Consider the following 22,387-nt stretch of genomic DNA (forward strand, 5'->3'; position numbering starts at 1 on the left):
ACACTATAGATTTTCTAGTTCCTTTTATGTTTCTTGTACTATGCTTTCATGAAGCAGAACCCACACTTTATAGACATATACAGAGCAACGCCTTCCCATCCCAACAAGGGGAGAGAAGAAATGGCAGCAGCAGGCAAACAGATGCTGCTGATATCTGTGCAGGTGAACTAAAATGTTGCTACCATTTTGCTTTATTATGGCTTGGACTACAGTGAAAATGGATGAAACATGGGGTTGGGCAATTCCCAACATGCACTGTGACCCAGTCTGTGCCTAGTCTAGAACCATTGAAACTGGTTGTTAAGCCATTCTAACCTGTATACTCCATAAGCACTGCCTCCTATTGTAAAAATAAATGCTGTAAATACTTAATTTCACTGCCGGGATTGCGATCACATGACTGGCCAGCTTTCTCCTTTCCTCTTCTGAGAGATACAATGGGAAAGGCTGAGATTCCTCTTCTGATGTCAGTCTGGAGGAGAGAGCAGGCTGGTCATGTGATCACAATCTCAGCTCTTAAATGAGGTATTTACAGCATTTATATTTCTAAAACCTTCACAGAGGGGGACACTGCTATAGTAGGCAGTGCTGATGGTGTATACAGGTTAGTGTTATGAGGGCAGGAGGGGGGAGGGGTGGCACACAGACAGACAGACAGACAGAGATGGGAGGAGGAGGAGGACACAGGAGCAGATGGCTGGCTGCTGCTGACAGAGGCATCTAAACTGACCACAGAGTCTGGTCTCAGCAGCCATGATACACTGTTGTCAGTTTACAGAGGGATGGGGAGAAATTGGCAGGATCAGCCAGGTTTTTTTTTTAGGTGTTACAAGGGGCCAAATCATACAGGACAATCACTGTGTCATATAACATGCTTTAAAGGAGCAGGATCCTTTGTTAACCCCCCCCCCAAAAAAAACAACAACACTTTAATGATGTATTTGTATGATACTGTAATAAACATTCACTATTATTGCTAGACAGAGACCCACAATGTGAGAAGTAACAAAATATTCACCCTCTTCCTAGACTGAAGGTAGATGAACGAAAAGATGGATGGATGAATGGATGGACAGTCAGATGGATGGAACGTGGGGTACCTGTGCCTCCTTTTCTTCCGTTTCTTGTTTTGGTTGAGGGATTTGTTCAGTTTTCTATCAGTGGAAGAGATCCCCTCAGAGTCTGTAGAGAAACATAAAATGTCCATAAGACATTCCATGTGAGATTCAGCATATACATAATGGGGAGATCATCATAAGAAATTAAAGTAAGCTGCGTTTTCCCTCATTGTGAGATCACAGTGAGGCCAGTCGCCATGTTCTGTCATATTGCAGAAAGTGACATCACCACAGAAAGCGTTTATATACCAAAACACCTAAAGATAATTGTTGGTTGAACTGGATGGACTTGTCTTTTTTTTTTTTCATCCAGATTATGTAAATATATATTCACAACCAACACTGGAAAGATGAAAGCGACAACCTTATTTACGGCCAGTGGGATGAAGAAGTGTCCTATTCAGACTTTTTGATGAGATGTATAAAGCACAGGCAATAGCCTCAATATGGCCCCATTTCTGCAAATGATATATACCACAAATAGACTGAAAAACTACCAGAAAACTGCAATATAGACAGCCGAGCCCAACTCTCTGGAACACATACAAGAGTGAGTGGATGGATGAAGGGAAGGCTTAAGGGTCTGCTAGACGGAATGGAAAGGTAGATCAACAGAGTATATTAGAAAGGTAAAGATGGATGGGTGACGACATGGATAAATCGATAGACGGGCAGAGGGATCAATATTGTCGGAGAGAAAAACTGGGTGGATAGATGGATGAGCAGAAAAAAGGGAAAGTTGAATAGATGGACAGAGAAAGAGAGGGTTTGGGAGAAGGATAGGTCAAGGGATGGATGGTTGGACAGAAGGATAAGTTGGGTGCATTGCTGGACGGGCAGAGGTAGAAAGAGTTGGATGGAGGAAGAGGATGGGTAGATAGGTGGACAAGTTGAATGATTGAATAGATGGATGGAGGGAAATGAGTAAATAGGCAAGGGAAGGTTGGATAGATGGACATAAGGACTGAATAGGTCGAAGGATGGACAGATAAACGGCTACAGAAAGTAGGGCTCGGGTAAATGGATGGTTTGAGGTTAAGAATGGATGGGACGAATTAATAGACTGAAGGGAGGGTTGGTTTGAGTAAATGTGAACCATCCGTGGAGATGAGGAATGGGAAGATGCTGAATTTCCAGCTGTTCTTCGTACTTTTTCCTTCCTTGCTACAATAAAGAAAAGATAATTATGGCTGCTTATTACAGTTCATCTGGGAAATTCTATCTTCACCTGTAAGCTCCAGGGGTGGCTTCACTGTACCAGAGGAGCCCAGGAGACTGCTCTCTTGATAAAAGTCGCAGTGGAATGGTGGGGCTGGAATGCTGCCAGAGATATAAACAACTTAAGGCTGATTAAATCTGTGGGAATATATACGGCAAAGGATTTGGAAGTAGGGGCGAGAGTCCCTTATAAGATGATGGAACCCTTTGATATGTTTCATCTGCTCATGAATACATTTTTTTTTTTTTATTATTATATTATTGGCTGGGACTGCTGGAGGGTATATATATGGAATCTGAAACCATTTCCTGGTGTATAGCGAGGCTATTGGGAATTATTTAAAGGGCAAGTCCACCCAAAACTGATATTTTCATTTTCTCCCCTATTTAAATTTCATTCTCTCCCTTGTGGTCTCCTTCTCATCTTCTAATCCTTTCTACTCCTCTCCTTATCCTCTGCTCTTCTATTTACCCTCTCTTACTCATATCCGCATTGTCTCCTCCTCTCCCCTTTTTATTCTTCTTATACTTTCTTGTTATCTCTTTGCAAGCTCCTTATCATTTCTTCATAATCTCCTCTTCTTTTCTTCACCCTCTGTCTACTCATCTTCTCCTTTTTCTTCACCCTCTCCTCTTCTCAGCTCCTCCCTTATCTCATTCTCATTTCCTCAGCCTATTCCCTCATCTCATTCTTTTTATTCTCATCTCCTCTCCCTCTCATCCTCAGCTTTTTACCCTCTCCTTCTCATCCTGTATTCATTACCCTTTCCTCCTCTCTCCCCTTTATTTCTTTACCTTCTTCTAATCTTCTCACCCCCTCATCTCACCCTCTAAACCTCATTCTCTCCTCATAATCATCTGCTCATCTCATCACCCTCTATTTATTATCTCTTTACCCTCTCCTCCTCAGCCTTTTTAACCTTTCCTCCTCATTTTATCATGTTCTCCCCACAGGGCCGTCTTTAATATTGATTGGACCCTGGGCAAAACTTTTCTTGGGGCACCCCCATGCAGTTTTGCTCTCCACCTGCTCTGAGACATACACTATATAGCAGCTAGACCCAAAATCAGTTTACTGAATCAGATCAGGCAGCTATTGCGATTGGTTGCCAGAGGTTACAGTGTATCATTACCGCTCACTGACTGGTTGCTAGAGGTTACACTACATATTAAGGCTCACTGATTAGTTGCTAGAGGTTACAGCACATGATTTCTGCTTGTTGATTGGTTGCTAGAGATTACTGTGGATATGACCTCAGAAGGGCATGATATACATATAATTGCCGCCGGCCGCTGCTATTTACATATGAATTCTGCCACAATTTACATATGAATGCCGGTAATTTACATGTAAACGCAGGGTCTGTACACAACAATAGGGCAGAGCTGGGCAGCATTAGTAGCAGCACTTCACACTGAGATATTGGGACACAGAACAGGACAAAACTTCAAGGGTTGAGGGATATTCAACCAGGATAGTTGGCAAGTATGAGGCAGCTGCTTTGGGCCCCACTACAATGACAGGGCCCAGGGCAGCTGCCCCTTTTGCCCTGCCTTAAAAACGGCCCTGTCTCCCCATAATCTGATCATCATGTTTTCCTCATCTCTACACCACAGCCACCTGACTCTTTCCTTACCCTCTCCTCGTTATCTCTTACTTGCTCCTTTTCATCTCTCCACCCTTTTCTCCTAATCTTTTCACCCTATCCTCATAAACGTTCGCTTGTCTCATAGTCATCTACTCACCTTTTTCTCCTCATCTCTGTACATTCTCCTTTTCACCCTCTCCCCATAATCTTTTGCTTATTTCCTCATCATCTTTTTTCATGTCTCTTTACCACCTTCCTATGACTTCAACCTCTCATCATCTCCTCACACTTGTCACTGTGTAAATTCTATAGAACTGCCCTAAAGCTTGAACTGCCCTGAATGATATTTAAGAAATGAGGAACCACTGCACAAATGCACTAAACCCCAAAGTTAGCCTTTGTAATACAGCACATTATGATGCATGGTTGTCACAGCAGAGGTACAGAGTTCTTCTCTTCCCTCGGTAACACATGTCAGGTCCTAAGATCTTCTCAGTACTAGCCTAATTGTAAGCTCATTATCCCCATCCCTCTCAGTCAGATATAGGCGGCAGTAGTTACAAACATCCTACTTACAAACATTACAGGGGTGTTAACCTTTCCCTATGCTATTCAAAAAGCTTAAAAATATTTTTTTTTTGGCTGGAGCTACACTTAAAAAAATTACCTGTTCCGACTTACAAACAGATTCAACTTAAAGTGGATGTAAACCCTTACAAACCATTTGACCTACAGGTAAGCCTAGATTAAGGCTTACCTGTAGGTCCAAGAAATATCTCCTAAACCTACACGGTTTAGGAGATATTTGCAGAAAGGCAGGAACCGCTGTCTACGGCGCACTGAGCTTGCCGCAGTTAACGGCGATATGCCACGAGTTGTGGCTCCCGTACGCATGCGCGGAGGTGACATCATCGCGACTCTGACAAATGAAAGCGCCGGAGCAGCGAGACCCACCAAGAAGATGGAGGCTCCGGACTACAGGGGACAGCGGCGACTTCGCTGGCTCCTGTGTCAGGTAAGTGACACATAATGGACTACTATGCGATGCATAGTAGTCTATTATGCTTTACCTTTGCAGGGAATCAAAGAGGAAGTAAACCCGGGGAATGTTTGTACACAGTTCTTCTCTTCCCTCAATTAAATCAGTCAGGTACCAATAGCTTCTCAATATTCACTTAGAGTGGAAGTAAACCCTCTCCTATACCCAGTGAAGTGAACAGCCTCAGATGATACACAGAGATGAAACAAACCTCCTTCCAAAAGTTTACATGTATATCTGCTGTCTTCACCTTTATATACTGGTTAGAAAGTGCACGTCCTGTTAGAATTTTCTCTTCCTGATTCATCTGTAGGAGTGGATTATTGCTAGACACTATTAGACAGCTGATTGGCAGAAAGCCACACCCCCTCCTCCCCACACATGCAGAGGTTGCCTGTGAATAGTTTAGCTGTGCGCTAATCTATTTATAGCAACCTCCCATCTATTTATAGCAACACACACTTCAGGCTTCTGTCCTGGAGAACTTGTCAAAAGTTGGCAGGCTGATAACAGAAGAACAGAAGAGGACAAAGCTATGGGACTTAGTGCTTTGAAGAGAGATAAAAAAAAATGTGCCCAACTGAAATTTCATGAATTGGGTTTACGTCCACTTAATCATTCAGATATTGATCACACTGGGACCGACCACCAGTCAGTGGCAAAAAGTGTTCATTCTATAGCTGTCTGCTTCTTCAGACCTGTGATCATATCATCCAGCAGACTGATGTCTTTGAGCACTGATTTCCCTTTCAGTTATACAATGTCACATGACCAAATGGCAAAAATGTCAAAGGTAGCTGGTGCTGGAACATATAAATTTGTCTCTATTGTGAAGGGGGGGTCCCCCAAACTTACCACCAGGATAAGTTTGTAGGCAGGATGCCTACTGTATTTATTGTAGATAGGCTTGTAAGGCTGCCCAGGCTAGAGGGAATGGGTTAACGCATCTTGGCATTCCCTGCTTACATGCAGAGATTCAGGTTCCAAGAGAGTGTGGGGTGGTAAGCTAAGAACAGGAACCTTACAGGACTTGCTGAGACTTGTATTACATCTACAGATCACCGGCCTTTCGGAATGCACCCAAGCTGTGGTCTTTTCCAGTCAAGTCGTGCCAGTTATGGACTTCACCCATAAGGACTTTAGCTGTGCAGGTATGCTGGGGCAACCACTGTTAGAGTCAGTTGGGGAAAGGATGCTTTGCCATGTCATGCTTGCCATGCCTAATATTCAGTAAAAGTTGTTTAACCACTTGCCTACAGGGCATATTCACCCCTTCCTGCCCAGGCCAATTTTGAGCTTTCAGCGCTGTCTGACAGTGGCGTGGCATTCTACACTGTAACCATGTGAAATTGTTATAATTTTCTTCACACAAATAGAGCTTTCTTTTGGTGGCATTTAATCACTGCTGGGTTTTTTATTTTTTACAAAAAAAAAAGAAATAATTTTTCTTATAATTTCTGTCAGTAAATTTTTGAATAAGTAATTTTTCTCCTTTACTGATGGGCATTGATGGATGGCATTGATGGGCGGCACTAATAGCCAGCACTGACTGGCCTCACTAATGGGCCCTGATAGGTGGCACTGGTGGGCACTGATGGCATGTTATTGTATTTAGGACACTAATTATCAGTGCCCTGATTACATGTCTTGATGTCACTAGGGAAGAGATGCTGCTGATCAGCTCTCCTCGCCACACACTCTGATGAGGCGATGAGAGCTGATTACCGGCATCTCCATGTTTACATGTGACCGGCTGTGATTGGACACAGCCAATCACATGGTTAAAGAGCTGCGGCTCGGGTCGCACCGTGTCCTAGCATCGTGGCATGGTTATGCTCGCTGCGCGCACGATCGGCCGTTCTGGGATGACGTCATATTTGTCCCAGAACGGCCGATCGTGCGCGCAGCGAGCGTAACCATGCCATCGTGGCATGGTTACGCTCGCTGCGCGCACGATCGGCCGTTCTGGGACAAATATGACGTCATCCCAGAACGAAAGCCTCTCCGTTATTTGACCGTGGGCGGGCGACAAGCAGTTAAAATAGAACTATGGGCAAAACTTTTTTTTTTTTCATTTTAGCTAGAGCAAGAGCAGATTAAAACATCTGTCAGAATTCTTTTTGCCATGTGTTTCCCATTTCAGAGATTTCCCTTCCTGTCCCGTAGCCAAACAGGAAGTTAGAGGAAAAACCTGCAAATGAATGGAATTCCTTGGGGAACCCCAGAACTAGTGCCCCCATTGGAAGATTTCCTCTCTACTACTTTTCTAGGGACAACTCAATATTTGGGATTTTCTTTACTTTAACTTTCAAAGATAATGGTAAACAGGACAAATAGAGAGAGCGACTTTCCTTAACGGGGGTACGGACAGCAATATAAAACTGAGAGGGGTTCTAACCCCTCTCCACGGCATACAAAAAAAAAAAAAAGATTTCCCTTTAGTTATACTTTAACTGCACAAAGCCTGCTCTGAAGTTACTCAAGGGGAGCATGTGAGGTCCTGGCGCTCATTAAAGAGTCTACAACAGCATACTAGAGGTTCTAGTATCATTGCAACAGAAAAAGGTTAAACTGCAACCAGTCATTGGTGTAGTTAGGTGAAATAGGGTCCAGGATTACGGCTGCCTCCCTAGCGGTCCGTCTACGTCGGCCACCGGGAGCGGAGATCTATGGCCTGATCACTATATATAGAGAAGCAAGAGTTAAGTTGAGCACGTATGAAGTCCATGCTATGTGCTTGGCAGGACTTCATTGTGTTACTGGGAGTGAGGTAACAGAGGTACGCTGACTGGTAGAGTGGGTATAGGCTCTGCGTGTCCCTCAATTCAACACATACACCTGTTCAAGTGTATAGAACAAGGAACAGTAAGAACTGTGCATACAGCACTACATACACACGTGGCTCATCTCTAAGTTGGGGGGACTGCCTTGATGATTACCTTTCACACGACTGTGGCCCTCGCCTGGTCCCAGGCATTGGTGAGCACGCTTTCGAGCAAGGTGTAATCTCTGTGCTAGAATGAATAACCCTTGCGTAGCCTAGAACCCACCCCGAGGGTAGGCCTACTGTGTAACCCATACTTGGCACCCAACGAGTTCATGGGAAACATATGGCAGAGGTGTCATCCAACTACTGCAGAACGCACCATACCCTTACAAGTTCTTTCATGCTTTCTAGCATCCAGCCTCTGATTCATGTTGTGCTCTCTGACATCCCACTTACACATGTTGTGCTCTCTGGTGCCCTGCCTCCGCTCCATGCTGCATTTTCTGACATCCCTCAGCATACAAAGCCCACTACTACCCCAGAGTGGTTAGTGGAGCATTCGCTTAGCATCATGTTAGAACATCTCTGACTTGATCTTCACTGATCTGGCTAAACATACACTCTCTATAGATGAATTTGTGGCAGTCCCTGAATTTTTTTTTTTCTGTAATTTTTTTTCTCCCTCATTTAACAAAAAAATTAACCTACAATTGTATATAATGAGAAAAACAAGTCAAGAATGAAATATTAGCATTTCTCTGGTGATGTTTTTGGTTATCAAATATGAAAAAAATTGTAAATTTTTACTAATATATTTTTTGCAGTCTTCATTAGTGATATCATGGCAAACTTCAAGATCTGTAAAGTTCCGACATGAAAAGCAAATGTAACCTGGCTCCTGTTGGAGAGCTCAACTGAACATTAAAGTGGGACTCTAGACAAAACAGAAAATGACATTCATATGATGCACTTTGTCAATCCTCATTAGTATTAACACAGCAGTCCCCCTGTAACATAGTTGTATTAGCTGTTAATCTTGCCACTAAATCTGTTATTTTTTTAGAACTTCCCTTAACCAGCCAAGCTGTCCAGCTAAAGTGGCAGTTAAAGGGTTTAGACAAACCATTTCACGCTGACAGCGGTGTTTACAATGGTCAGCATCTAGTTATACGTTTTATATGTGATTGGCTGCAACTGTGCATTTTCATTAGTGAATCGCTCCCATAGATTCTGCATCTCTGCCATCCTGGGGTATTGCTGTCTAGTTCAGATTGAACCAGTAAAATATCTGATGCCGCGTACACACGGTCGGATTTTCTGTCGGGAAATGTTGGATGTGAGCTTGTTGGCTAAAAGTCCAACTGTGTGTATGCTCCATCCAACATTTGTTGTCAGACATTCCGCCAACAAATGTTGGATGGAGCAAACTTTGTTGTCAAAATTTCCGATTGCGTGTACACAAGTCTGTCGCACAAAAGTTCACGCATGGTAATCGTTGGCCAACATTTGTGTGAGCGTGTGTATGCAAGACAAGTTGGAGCCAACAACCTTTGAACAAAAATCCACGGTTTTGTTGTCCGATTGTGTGTATGGGGCATGAGCGATAAAAGCTAAAGTGCAGAAGAAGACTGCCTGAAAAACATTAATCTGCCTGTAGGGTAACTTCTGTAATACAGAGGGGATATAATATAAGTTATTATAGCTGATAGATTCATCTGTCGAAATCACCATCATGGTCTGAGGCCAACAAATTAGAAATTGCCTCAAACCCAATTTGATGTCACATGACAATAGAATGACCTACAGCTAAATCTGATGTCACGTGACTATTGAATTACCCCCCCCAACCCAATCTGTTGTCACATGACTATAGAGTGACCCTCCCAATTCAATTTGATGCCACATGAGTATGGAGTGGACCCCCCCCCCCCCCCCTCAGATTCAATCTGATGTCACATGGCTATGGAATGGAACCAAAATACTCCCACCTCAAAACCATCCTGATGTCTGAGAGAGGAACCACCACCTCTACCATTCCAAGAGACTGACAATCACCCCCATCATTCCTGGAAACTGAACAACAGGGATAGATGGACCACCCACTACATAATTTCTGGAAACTAAAAGAGAGATATAATGAGAGAGACCAATACCCTCATCATCCTTGGCAAGTGAGAAAGAGAGACCACAAACTTCATCATTCCTAAAGAGTAGAGATAGAGATGATCATCCTCATTATCCCTGGTGACCAGGGCTTTTTTATTCAGAGAATAGGTGCAGGAACTCCCCCTTTCCGAGTCACCCCTTTTCTCCACCCCCTACCCACCTCCTAGCACCATTCCTTGGTTCTATCACCTACCAACCTCCCAGTACTGCCCTTGTAGACAATACAGAACCAAGTATCATTTTGTGGCGCTAAGTTATTTGTATGGACTTTTGTAATGAAAACAAAAAAAGCAGTAAAATAGATCCCCTGCAGCCAGTAATAAAAGAGTGCCCCACCAGCAACAATAGATCCCCCTAATAACAATGGACCACCCACAACAAAATTTCCCCCCTAGCAACAATAGATTCCGCCACCAACAACAGACCCCACAGCCAGCATCAATAGAATCTCCGTCAGCCAGCAGCAATAGACCCACCCCCCTCAATAGTAGATCACTCCCAGCAATAACTGACCCCCCCAGCAATATAAGATCCACTCCCAGCAACAGTAGGTCACCACCAGCAACAATAAACCCCCTGCAAAAATAGATCCCCTGCAGCTAAAATAGATCCCCCAGCAGCCAGCATCATTAGACCCTGCAGCACACCCCAGCACCCCTTACCGTTACATACAGTCAGTCCTTGATGTGCCGAAACTGCGTTCCCGCTGAAAAAAAAATCCCTGCTGGTGACAGAGAGGAAGAGAAACAATCACTCCCAGGAAAGTCAGAGAGAGAGAGACCTCCACCCCTGTCATCCCAGGAAACTGTATCAAAAACACCACCACCCCATTATCTCTCAAAGATGGATGAGAATAAGAGAGAACATCGCCCTTATCATCACTGAAGAAACAGAGAGAGGGGCCACTGCCCAATTGTCCCAGTGGACCGCATGAGAGACCACCACCCACATTATCCTAAGAGAGAGATCCTCATCCCCACCCTGACAGAAACCACACCCATCATCCCAGGAAAGTAAATTAGTGAGAAACACATACTCCCATAAACCAAGAGGATGAAATAAAGGCAATCACCTCCATTATTCCTAGGCAACTGGAATATACAATATCTCACAAAAGTGAGTACACCCCTCACATTTTTGTAAATATTTTATTATATCTTTTCACGTGACAACACTGAAGGAATGAGACTTTGCTACAATGAAAATTAGTGAGTGTACAGCTTATATAACAGTGTAAATTTGCTGTCCCTTACGATTAGAAAACGACATCTTCCAGCACCTCGGCTGCCCTGGCAGATTTGACACGCTATGACCCCCATGGTTGAACACACCTGGCCTATCACCAGTAGACTTAAATCTGGACAGATTGTTATACTCTAAGTGACCAGTATGAGAGAGTGAGAGCGATAACACCAAATTTAACACAGCTGCTCCCCATTCACACCTGAGACCTTGTAACGTTAACAAGTCTCGTTAGTCACATGACACCAGGGGAGGTAAAATGGCAAATTGGGCCCAATTTGGACATTTTCACTTAGGGGTGTACTCACTTTTGTTGCCAGCGGTTTAGACAATAATGGCTGTGTGTTGAGTTAGTTTGAGGGGACAGGAAATTTACACTGTTATACAAGCTGTACACTCACTACTTTACATTGTAGCAAAGTGTCATTTCTTCAGTGTTGTCACATGAAAAGATATAATAAAATATTTACAAAAATGTGAGGGGTGTACTGTGTATATGTGTATGTGTGTGTGTGTATATATATATATATATATATATATATATATATATATATATATATAAAAAACACCCTAGGCAATTGAATGCTACTATGATCTTCAGCATTCCTGAAAACTGAATTAGACTATCACTTCCATCATCTCATGAGACTGGGTTAGAGACAATCTCTCCCATCATCCCTGAAAACAGAAAAAGAGAAGAAAAAAAGACATACTATAATCCTTACCTTTCTAGGAAACTGAATCAAGCCAATCCCCCCATCATCTCTGGAAACTGAATCGGACTGTCATGCCCATAGTCCCAGGAGACTAAATTAGACTATAAACCCCATTGTCCAAGGAGACTTAAAGTGGATGTAAACCCTTTGCTATACCCAGTGAAGTGAACAACCTCAGATGATACACAGAGATTAAAGAAATCTCTCTATATAAAAAAAAAAAAGAGGACAGGAATTGGAATGGGACTTTGAGTGAGGCATGTCAATGGGTAATTAACTACTTCTTTTGCCTAAATAATAAATTCAATTCATATTATAACATTGAATAAATAGTCCAAAATATCAAAACTATATCAATAAATTAATAATAAAAAAAAATATATATATATATATATATATATATATATATATATATATATATATATTTAATAATGTAATCACAAGATTTACAGTATAATATTCATATATTTAATATAACTGATCACTGGACATGATGGTCCAATCAATAAAAAATAAATCAAACCATGAGCATAATTAGTACAATTAATACAGGAGAGTGTACATAAGAAAATACAACAGACAATGAATGGTTTATGAAGAGGTTAGGGCATCCATTAGATGTTAACTCAAAGCGTTTCATGGATTTATACCAATCGTCAGGAGTGAGATGCATATAAATATATATAAACTGAAAAGAATTAGAATAAATTTGTTAGTCTATGGGGTCCTCTGCATGGGTAGAAGGTAAGTATGAGGAAACATATAGCTTCAATAATACTCACTAAAAACCAAAATTGGTCAAAACTCCTAGGGTGGAATTTGTTGGTGGTCTGGGTTACACATGTTCTCTGCCTCAACCCCGGTTGAGACTATGTGTAACCCAGACCACCAACAAAATTTTATATATATTTATATGCATCTGACTTCTGACGATTGGTATAAAACCATGAAACGCGTTGAGTTAACATCTAATGAATGCCCTAACCTCTTCATAAACCATTATTGTCTGTTGTAATTTCTTATGTACACTTTCCTGTATTAATTGTACTAATTATGCTCATTGTTTGATTTATTTTTTTATTGATTGTACCATCATGTCCAGTGATCAATTATATTAAATATTTTATATGGATATTATACTGTAAATCTTGTGATTATGGTAATATATATATATATATATATATATATATATATATATATATATATATATTATTAATTTATTGATATCGTTTTGATATTTTGGACTGTTTATTCGATGTTATAATATGAATTGAATTTATTATTTAGGAAAAAGAAGTAGTTAATTGCCCATTGACATGCCTCACTCAAAGTCCCATTCCAATTCCTATCCTCTTTTTTTTTCTTACATAATTAGGGATGGAGGAATGCCATTGTTATATCTCGGCTGGGACAGGTGGGTCACAATTCCCTTAAATCTCTCTATATAAGTTTTACCTGTATATCTGCTGTCTTTCCCTTGCTATATTCTTTAGAAAGTGCACATCATGTTAGAAATTTTTCTTCCTGTTTCAGCAGTGGGAGGGGAGTCTGGGCATACACTGTGTGTGAGCTTTCTGGAAAAAAGCCCCCCCCCCCCCCACACACACACACACACACACACACACACACACACACACACACACACACACACACACACACACACCCAGAGGAATGAAGAAACTTGTAGAGTTGTACTGTAAATAGACAAGCTCCAGGGTTGCCACCTGTCTAGGATTCACCCGGACAGTCCGGGTTTTGAATCATGTGTCCGTGTTTCAGTCCACCTTAAACCCATGCACATTATTCAGACCAGGCTGTGGCTCCCCAAGTAGCCGAGATAGTCATACACAAATCTGTGGCCTCTGTGGGCCGCTGTTCGGGGGCAGGTTCGGCATCACAGAAGGGCGGGGTGATGATCTCAGCAAGAGCAATTTGGCCACACCCACTGGCACGCTCTGTGCGCTACATTACTACTCTCCTTGGGGCACCCAAATGTATCCCAGGTCTTTTATAATCCTATAGTGTTTACTGAAAAAATAAATAAAAAATTGCCCTGTGCCGCAAAAGTTTTCAGCTTTGGCTTGAAGAAAAGGTGGCAACCCTAACAAGCTCTCTCTTGCTTATCTGTCTCTAAGTTCACTCCCTGACAAACATTTTCAGCTGCTTTTATCTCCTGTGTCGAAGAACTTGTCAGAAGTTATCATGGCTGATAGCAGAGGAACGGAGCAGCAGAAAGACATAGGACTTAGAGCGTTAAAGATAGATAAGTAAACACTGCAGATATATGTGCCATCTCAGAATACTGAATCACTATCATCCCTGAAGACTAAATTAAACTGTCATGTCCAACATCACAAAAGATTTAGGGCTCATTCATATTTGCGCATTGGGGCAACGTGTGCAAAAACCTGCATGTTAGCATGTGTTGCCACAAGGCACACTTACACACCTGCTCTATGTGCAATACCTTGCAGTTTCATTCATTGTGAATGGCACCCTAAAGCACTGTACAGTAGAGCATTATGCATGATACAAAACAATGTGCATACCATGCATTGTGGTTCACTGAATTGAAAGAGTCCAATGTTTTTCAGCTGTTCCAACCCCCCTACCCCTGCCAGGGCTCGATTCAATGCAATGTAAATTGGTTAGAAATTAACTGGCCCTTTAATGGTGTTTTTTTCCTATTGCGATTGCAAACATAGGTCTTGTCTGTAGCTGGTTCGGCTTTGTTTTGGATCAAGCCCTAAAGAAGGAGACATTATTGGACCCCCAAAATGCGCTGGATACTCTTTGGATTTCTCCCCCTGATTTTTATAAGAATAAAGTTGTATCTGCTCTTAGTGGTGTGGCACTTACATTTTTATTTTCGTTCCATTATACTACAAGCCAAAGAGGCCATGCAGATCCTTTGGGTGTAGAAGCCGCTTATCCAAAAACTAGACTATTTACATCAACATAAATACTTTAGGATTGCAATACCAATAAGATAAGCAGCCACCGCTATATTGCCATTTTCTGTAATACTGAATTGGACTACCACCCCCATTATCCCATGATACCAAATTAGACAATAACACCCATCATCCCAACAATTGAAATTAGGACTTGATCCTTATCATCCCATGAGACCATCACTCCATCATCCCAGGAAGCTGAATAAGACGATCACTGTCCTCATACCAAGAGACTAAATCATACTAGCACCCCTTTCAACCCTGGATGCTTAATAGGACTATCACCCCTGTCATCCCATGAGACTGAATACGGCTATCACCCCCATCATCCTTTGAGACTTAATCAGACTATCACCCAAATCATCCCTGTACACTTGATCAGACTATCATCCCATCATTCCATGAGACTGAAACAGACTATCACTACTATCATCCCTGGATACTAAACCAAACTATCATCCCCATAATTCCTGCAGACTGAATACGATTATCACCTAATCATCCCTGGAGACTGAATCAGACTATCACTCCCATCAACCAATGAGACACAATTAAACTATCACCACCATTATCCCAGAAGACTGAAAAAGACTATCACCCCCCTTATGCCTGGGGGATAAATCAGACTATCAAACCCACCCTTTCAAGAGACTGAATGAGACTATTATCCCCATCTGCCAATGAGATAGAACCAGACAATCACCACCATTATCCCTCAATACTGAATTAGACTATCACCTCCATCATCCCAGGAACAAGAATCAGGCCATAGCCCTCATCATACCAAGGGCCCAAACCAGACTTACCCTTATTATCCTGGGAGACAAAATCAGACTATCACCCCCATCATCCCTGGAGATTTGATTACATTATCACCCCCATAATCACAGGAGTCTGAATTGGACAATCACCCTCTTTGTCTTTGGAGCTCATCCAGACTATCAGTCCCATCATCCAAGGAAGCTGAATCAGACTATCATCCCCATCATCCCTAGAGACTGCATATGACTATTACTAATCATCCGGGGAGAATACATTTAGAATTTCACCCAAATAATCCCTGTACACATAATCAGAACTACAGTAAATCACACTATCGCTCCTATCATCCTGGGAGGCTGAATCCGACTATCACTCCCATCATCCCTGGAGACTAAATCAGATTATCACACCCCTTCATTCATGAACAAGGAATAATACTGTCACCACATTATCCCATGAGACTGAATTAGATTATCACTGCCATCAGACTGATTCAGACTATCACCTCCATCCTCCTAGGATACTGAATAAGAATATCACTGCTTTCAACCCACGAGACTAAATCAGATTTCCACAATCATCCTATCTGGAAACAGAATTTGACTATCACCCCAAACATATACCCCCAATCATTCCAGGAGAAAAAAAAAATCTGACTACCCCCATTATACCTCGAGACTGAATCAGACTCTCACTCCCATCTTCACTGGAGACTGAAACCCTTATCGTCTCAGGTAAACAAATCAAACTATCATCTCCATTATCTTAGGAGACTAAATCAGACCATGATCTCCATCATCTCTGGAAAAACGGAACCAGACTACCATCACATTATTCCAAGAGACTGTCCATCTCAGACTATCACCCCCATCATCCTATTCGACTAAATAATCTCCACTGTCATCCCAGGACAGCGAATCAGACTATCACCCCCATCATCCATGAAGATTGAATTAGACTGTTAACCCCATCATAAAAGGAGAATCACACTATCACCCCACTAAACTGACTATGACTATCATCCAAATCATCCCATGAAACGGAATCAGATTATCACCACCATCATCCCTAGAGACAGACAAGCTAAGACAAGCTATCACTCCCATCATCCCAGGAGACTAATTCCTACTTTCACTTACACCATCCTGGGGACTAAATCAGACTATCACCTTCATCATCCCTGAGGATTGAATTAGACTATCGTCCCCACCACTCCAGGAGACAGAATCAGACTATCACTTCCATCATCCCACAAGACAGAATCAAACTTTTACCCCCAAGATCCTGGGAGACTGAATCAGATTACCACTGCCCATCATGCCAGGAGAGTAATTCAGACTACCACTCTTACCATCCCATGAGATGGAATCTGGCTAGCACCCCCATCATCCTCGGAGACTAAATCTGACCATATATTATACAATTTTCTTGTACAAGTTCCTTTAGATCTACCTTCAACTTTGTAGTGCAAGGGCATGTCTGATTGGATATAAATTGAAAATGTTGTTTAGGGTTGACATCATATTGGATGGTTTTTGTGGTGAATCCAAAGGAAAATTGTACAAGAAAATTGTATAATGTATGACATCCTTAATAAGAATGTCACCACATGATTCCTGTGACTGACTTAAAGTACAGAAGTACAGGACTGCAATTTGTGCTGCACCCCATGACCTGTCGGCTGAAGCCCGCTGTCGGCTGACATCACAGAGCTGGTCCAGTCCCCCGGACAAGATCGCGACCATATGATCGGGTTCCACTCAGATGCCTGGACCGGCACCCGGCTCAGCCTCTTAGAGCCTAGAGCCAACAGCTCCCACCCCTCCACAGCTCAGCGCTTCAGTGATCTAATCTATCTCCCCTATCTTCCTAAAAATCTATCTCTGGAGACTGAATCAGACTATCATCTCCATCATCCCTGGGGATTTAAAGCAGGCTATCATCTCCATCATCCCTGGAGACTAAATAAGGCTATCATCTCTATCATCCCTGGGGACTAAATCAGGCTATCATCTCCATCATCCCTGGGGACTGAATCAGACTATCATCTCCATCATCCCTGGAGACTAAATCAGGCTATCATCTCCATCATCCCTGGGGACTGAATCAGACTATCATCTCCATCATCCCTGGAGACTAAATAAGGCTACCATCTCCATCATCCCTGGGGACTTAATCAGACTATCATATCCATCATCCCTGGGGACCGAATCAATCACCTCATCATCCCAGAAGACTAAATCTATCACTCCTATTATCTCTGGAGACTATTATTATCCCATGAGACTAATCAGACTATGAACCCCATTATATCAGGAAACTGACTCAAACTATCACTCCCAGCATCCCATGAAACTTAACCTATAACCCCCATCATCCTTTGTAGAAGAATCAAACACCCCCATTATCTCTGGGGACTGAATCACCTTAATTATCTCTGAAGACTTAATTAGACTATCACCCCCATCATCCCTGAGGACTGAGTAAGATCATCAGCCCCACCACTCCAGGAAACTGAATCAGACTATCACTCCCATCATCTCATGAGACATGATCAAACTTTCACTCCCATGATTCTTGGAGACTACCCCTGGACGACGTAAATTATTACGAAACGCGTAGGGCGATGCGAACGTGTCGACGTCACCCCAGTCGTGTTCGTTCTTTTTGGACCAGGAAGGACGGGTCGGTCTCTGCGTTGGCGTGCATCCGGCCGGTGCACGCTTCTGTTTTGAACCTGCTTTTAAAGTCTTTTATGTAAGTGTATACGTTCGTTTTTGCAAATTAAAGTCATTTGGTTTTACACTATCTGGAGCCTATGTTTTTCCCTATGTGATACCACGTTGAGTTGGGAGTGATATGTGGAATAACAGCCATAACCCTATCGCGTGAAAGATTCGGGATCGCCTGAGGAGGAATCGCTATCTGGATATCCTTTGACTATTGTCGCCTGTGGTGACCCTCTGTAACGGGGGGGTCGCTTGGATCTGGTAAGGAGCCAATTCACTCATTCGGTGATGGGAAAAGCACATTACATCTTTGGAGAAGATTTTTAATTTGTGTACTTATAACCCAGCTGTTTGAAGTTTGTTCCTCACTGCTGTACTTCACTTGAAGTTTTACTTCACTGGTGTTCGTTTACTATATGGACATTCTATTATTATTTTTTGATATATGACTATATGGACATTATATAGAGTGCCTCTAAATACAATTTTTTTTCGATAGTTTATTTATGTAAAAAATTGCAAATATTTTTTCATATTCTATTTTTTATTATTTATTTATTTTTTAGGGGTATATGCACTGAGTTTGATATACTCATATTGTGTTTGGGGAATTTACATCATTGACACGCATTTATGGTTCGTTTTTGCATCTAATTGCACTTATTTGCATATGGTTTGCACTATAGTTTGGAGGTGGTCTCAGAGACAGTAAGGCCGCGTACACACGGGCGGACTGTTCGCCCAACCTTGTCCGCTGAACAGTGTTTGGGCGGACAGTCCGCCCGTGTGTGGGCTTTCAGCGGACAGTTTCAGCGGACAGTTGGACGGACAAAGTCTTTCGGAAATTCCGAAAAACTGTCCGCTGAAACTGTGTTTGAGCGAACAGTCCGCCCGTGTGTGGGCCTGTCCGCTGTACTTTCGAAATGAGCGGACTGTTCCCGCTCGGAAAGTCCGCCCATTTCGAGCGCGTGTACAGGTAGGCGGGGCCCGCGAAGGAGACGTCGCGGGCTCCGCCGCCTGGAATGGGCTTAAAGGGGAACCCCAACGCCGAAAAAAATCGGCGTGGGGGTTCCCCCAAAGTCCACACCAGACCCTTGTCCGAGCACGCTACCCGGCCGGCCAGGAAAGGGGGGGCGAGCGAGCGCGCCCCCCCTCCTGAGCCGTACCAGGCCGCGTGCCCTCAACATGGGGGGGTGCCTTGGGGAAGGGGGGGCCGCGCGGCCCCCCCACCCCAAAGCACCTTGTCCCCATGTTGATGAGGACAAGGGCCTCTTCCCGACAACCCTGGCCATTGGTTGTCGGGGTCTGCGGGCGGGGGGCTTATCGGAATCCGGGAGCCCCCTTTAAGAAGGGGGCCCCCGGATACCGGCCCCCCACCCTATGTGAATGAGTATGGGGTACAATGTACCCCTACCCATTCACCTGTGAAATAAAGTACAAAAAAAAACACAACACAGGGGAAAAAATATTTTATTGCACAGCTCCGGGGGTCTTCCGTCTTCGGGGGTCTTCTCGCCGGACTCCTCCGCTATGTGTGTGTAGCTCTTTTACTAGCGGAGGAGTCCGGCTTTCTTCCTCCCCGCCGCCGGCCTCTTCTCCCGACTTCGGGGGTCTTGTCCCCCTCTTCGGTTCTTCTGCCGGGCCACCGCGCCTTCTTGTAGCTCTTTTACAGGCGGTGGCCCGGTCTTCTGTCGCCGCTGCCTTCCGTTCTTCTGTCGCCGCCTTCGGTTCTTCTGCCGGGCCACCGCGCCTTCTTGTAGCTCTTTTACAGGCGGTGGCCCGGTCTTCTGTCGCCGCTGTCGCTGTCGCCGCCTTCCGTTCTTGTTCTTCTTCTTGTTCTTCTTCTTCTTCTCCAGGCGATGTTGACACGTCGCTCCCTCCGGCCGGAATGCCAGGGACACGCTCCGCTGCCACTTATATAGTGACAATGGGGCGGTGTCACATGGTATATGTCACATGGGTTGGTCACATGGTGACCCCGCCCCCTTACGATGTCATAGTCCCCATGTGACATCAACCCATGTGACCAACCCATGTGACATATACCATGTGACCCCGCCCCATTGTCACTATATAAGTGACCGCACAGCGCGGCTCTGGCATTCCGGCCGGAGGGAGCGACGTGTCAACATCGCCTGGAGAAGAAGAACAACAAGAAGAAGAACAAGAACGGAAGGCGGCGACAGCGACAGCGGCGACAGAAGACCGGGCCACCGCCTGTAAAAGAGCTACAAGAAGGCGCGGTGGCCCGGCAGAAGAACCGAAGAGGGGGACAAGACCCCCGAAGTCGGGAGAAGAGGCCGGCGGCGGGGAGGAAGAAAGCCGGACTCCTCCGCTAGTAAAAGAGCTACACACACATAGCGGAGGAGTCCGGCGAGAAGACCCCCGAAGACGGAAGACCCCCGGAGCTGTGCAATAAAATATTTTTTCCCCTGTGTTGTGTTTTTTTTTGTACTTTATTTCACAGGTGAATGGGTAGGGGTACATTGTACCCCATACTCATTCACATAGGGTGGGGGGCCGGTATCCGGGGGCCCCCTTCTTAAAGGGGGCTCCCGGATTCCGATAAGCCCCCCGCCCGCAGACCCCGACAACCAACGGCCAGGGTTGTCGGGAAGAGGCCCTTGTCCTCATCAACATGGGGACAAGGTGCTTTGGGGTGGGGGGGCCGCGCGGCCCCCCCCTTCCCCAAGGCACCCCCCCATGTTGAGGGCACGCGGCCTGGTACGGCTCAGGAGGGGGGGCGCGCTCGCTCGCCCCCCTTTCCTGGCCGGCCGGGTAGCGTGCTCGGACAAGGGTCTGGTGTGGACTTTGGGGGAACCCCCACGCCGATTTTTTTCGGCGTTGGGGTTCCCCTTTAAGCCCATTCCAGGCGGCGGAGCCCGCGACGTCTGCTTCGCGGGCCCCGCCTACCTGTACACGCGCTCGAAATGGGCGGATTTGCCTCCGCCTTACGTGGGCGAGTCCGTTCATTTCAAAAGTTGAGCGGACTGTTTGGCAAACAGTTCGTTGAAACAGTCCGCTCGTGTGTGGGCAAGTCCGCTCATGCAAATTTTGAGCGGACTGTTTGCCGAAACTGTTTGACGAACAAGGTTGGGCAAACAGTCCGCGCGTGTGTACGCGGCCTTAGATATTAAGACCCATATTGTGGGTCTGGCACATATACATACCCTACTCACTTTGGGTATTCGTGGTTAGCGCAGTTCTTTCTTTTTTCTGCATCAGATTAATGCCTTGTACACACAATCGGACATTCCAACAACAAAATCTGTCGGATTTTTTTCCAACGGATTTTGTCCTAAACTGGTGTTGCATACACACGGTCGGACAAAGCTGTTGGAAAATCCATTAGTTCGGAACATGATGACTGTCGTTCATTACAACGGGACTACGTTGAGACTAGTAGCCAATAGCTTTGGTCTTGTAATTTGATCTGTGCATGCGTGGCACTTTGTTCGATCGTAATTCTCTACAAACGATCGTAAAAAGTCAGATCAGATTTTTTTGTCGGAAAATTTGAGATCCTGCTCTCAAATTTTTTCCGTCAGAATTTCCAATGGAAAAAGTTCGATAGAACCCACACGCAATCAAATTTTCCGACAATATAATCCGATCGGACCTTTTCCGGCAGAATTTCTGACCGCGTGTACAAGGCATAACACCGTTATAATTCCAGAAGAGTGAATCAGACTATCACCACCACCATCCCATGAGGTGCAATGAGACTTTCATCCAAAGAATCCTAGATTTATCATCTCATTTATCAACCCTTTATCTTTCCAGGAGACTAAATCAGACTATCATCCAAATCCTCCCTAGGGACGGAATCAGAATATTACCCCCGTCATCCTATAAGATGCAGTCAAACTATTACTCCCATTATCCTCTGAGACACATTAAGACTATCAGCCCCCTCCACTTCTATTCCAGAAGGCTAAATCAGAATATCACCACCATCATCCCAGAAGACTGATCCAGACTACCATTCTCATCATCCCAAATAAGAGTGAGTCAGACTATCACTCCCTTCATCCCAGGAGGTTTAGTCGGCCTGTCATCCCCTTATCTGTGGGGAATCAATCGA

General features: G+C 44.1%; 1 protein-coding gene across 2 annotated transcripts in view; it reads right to left on the reverse strand.

Moving 5' to 3' along the window:
* The window catches only part of VSX2 (visual system homeobox 2), a 55,918-nt gene that overhangs the window by 11,288 nt on the left and 22,243 nt on the right, over window positions 1–22,387 (reverse strand). For both annotated transcript variants that reach the window (XM_077463670.1, XM_077463669.1), the window contains exon 2: window positions 1,101–1,182. In XM_077463670.1, the coding sequence (XP_077319796.1) occupies window positions 1,101–1,182 (82 nt within the window). The remainder of the gene's footprint in view (window positions 1–1,100; window positions 1,183–22,387) is intronic.

Source organism: Lithobates pipiens, unplaced genomic scaffold (assembly GCF_037356315.1).
Source record: "Lithobates pipiens isolate NorthernLeopardFrog02 unplaced genomic scaffold, aLitPip1_a1.2 Scaffold_30, whole genome shotgun sequence".
Lineage (NCBI taxonomy): Eukaryota > Metazoa > Chordata > Amphibia > Anura > Ranidae > Lithobates > Lithobates pipiens.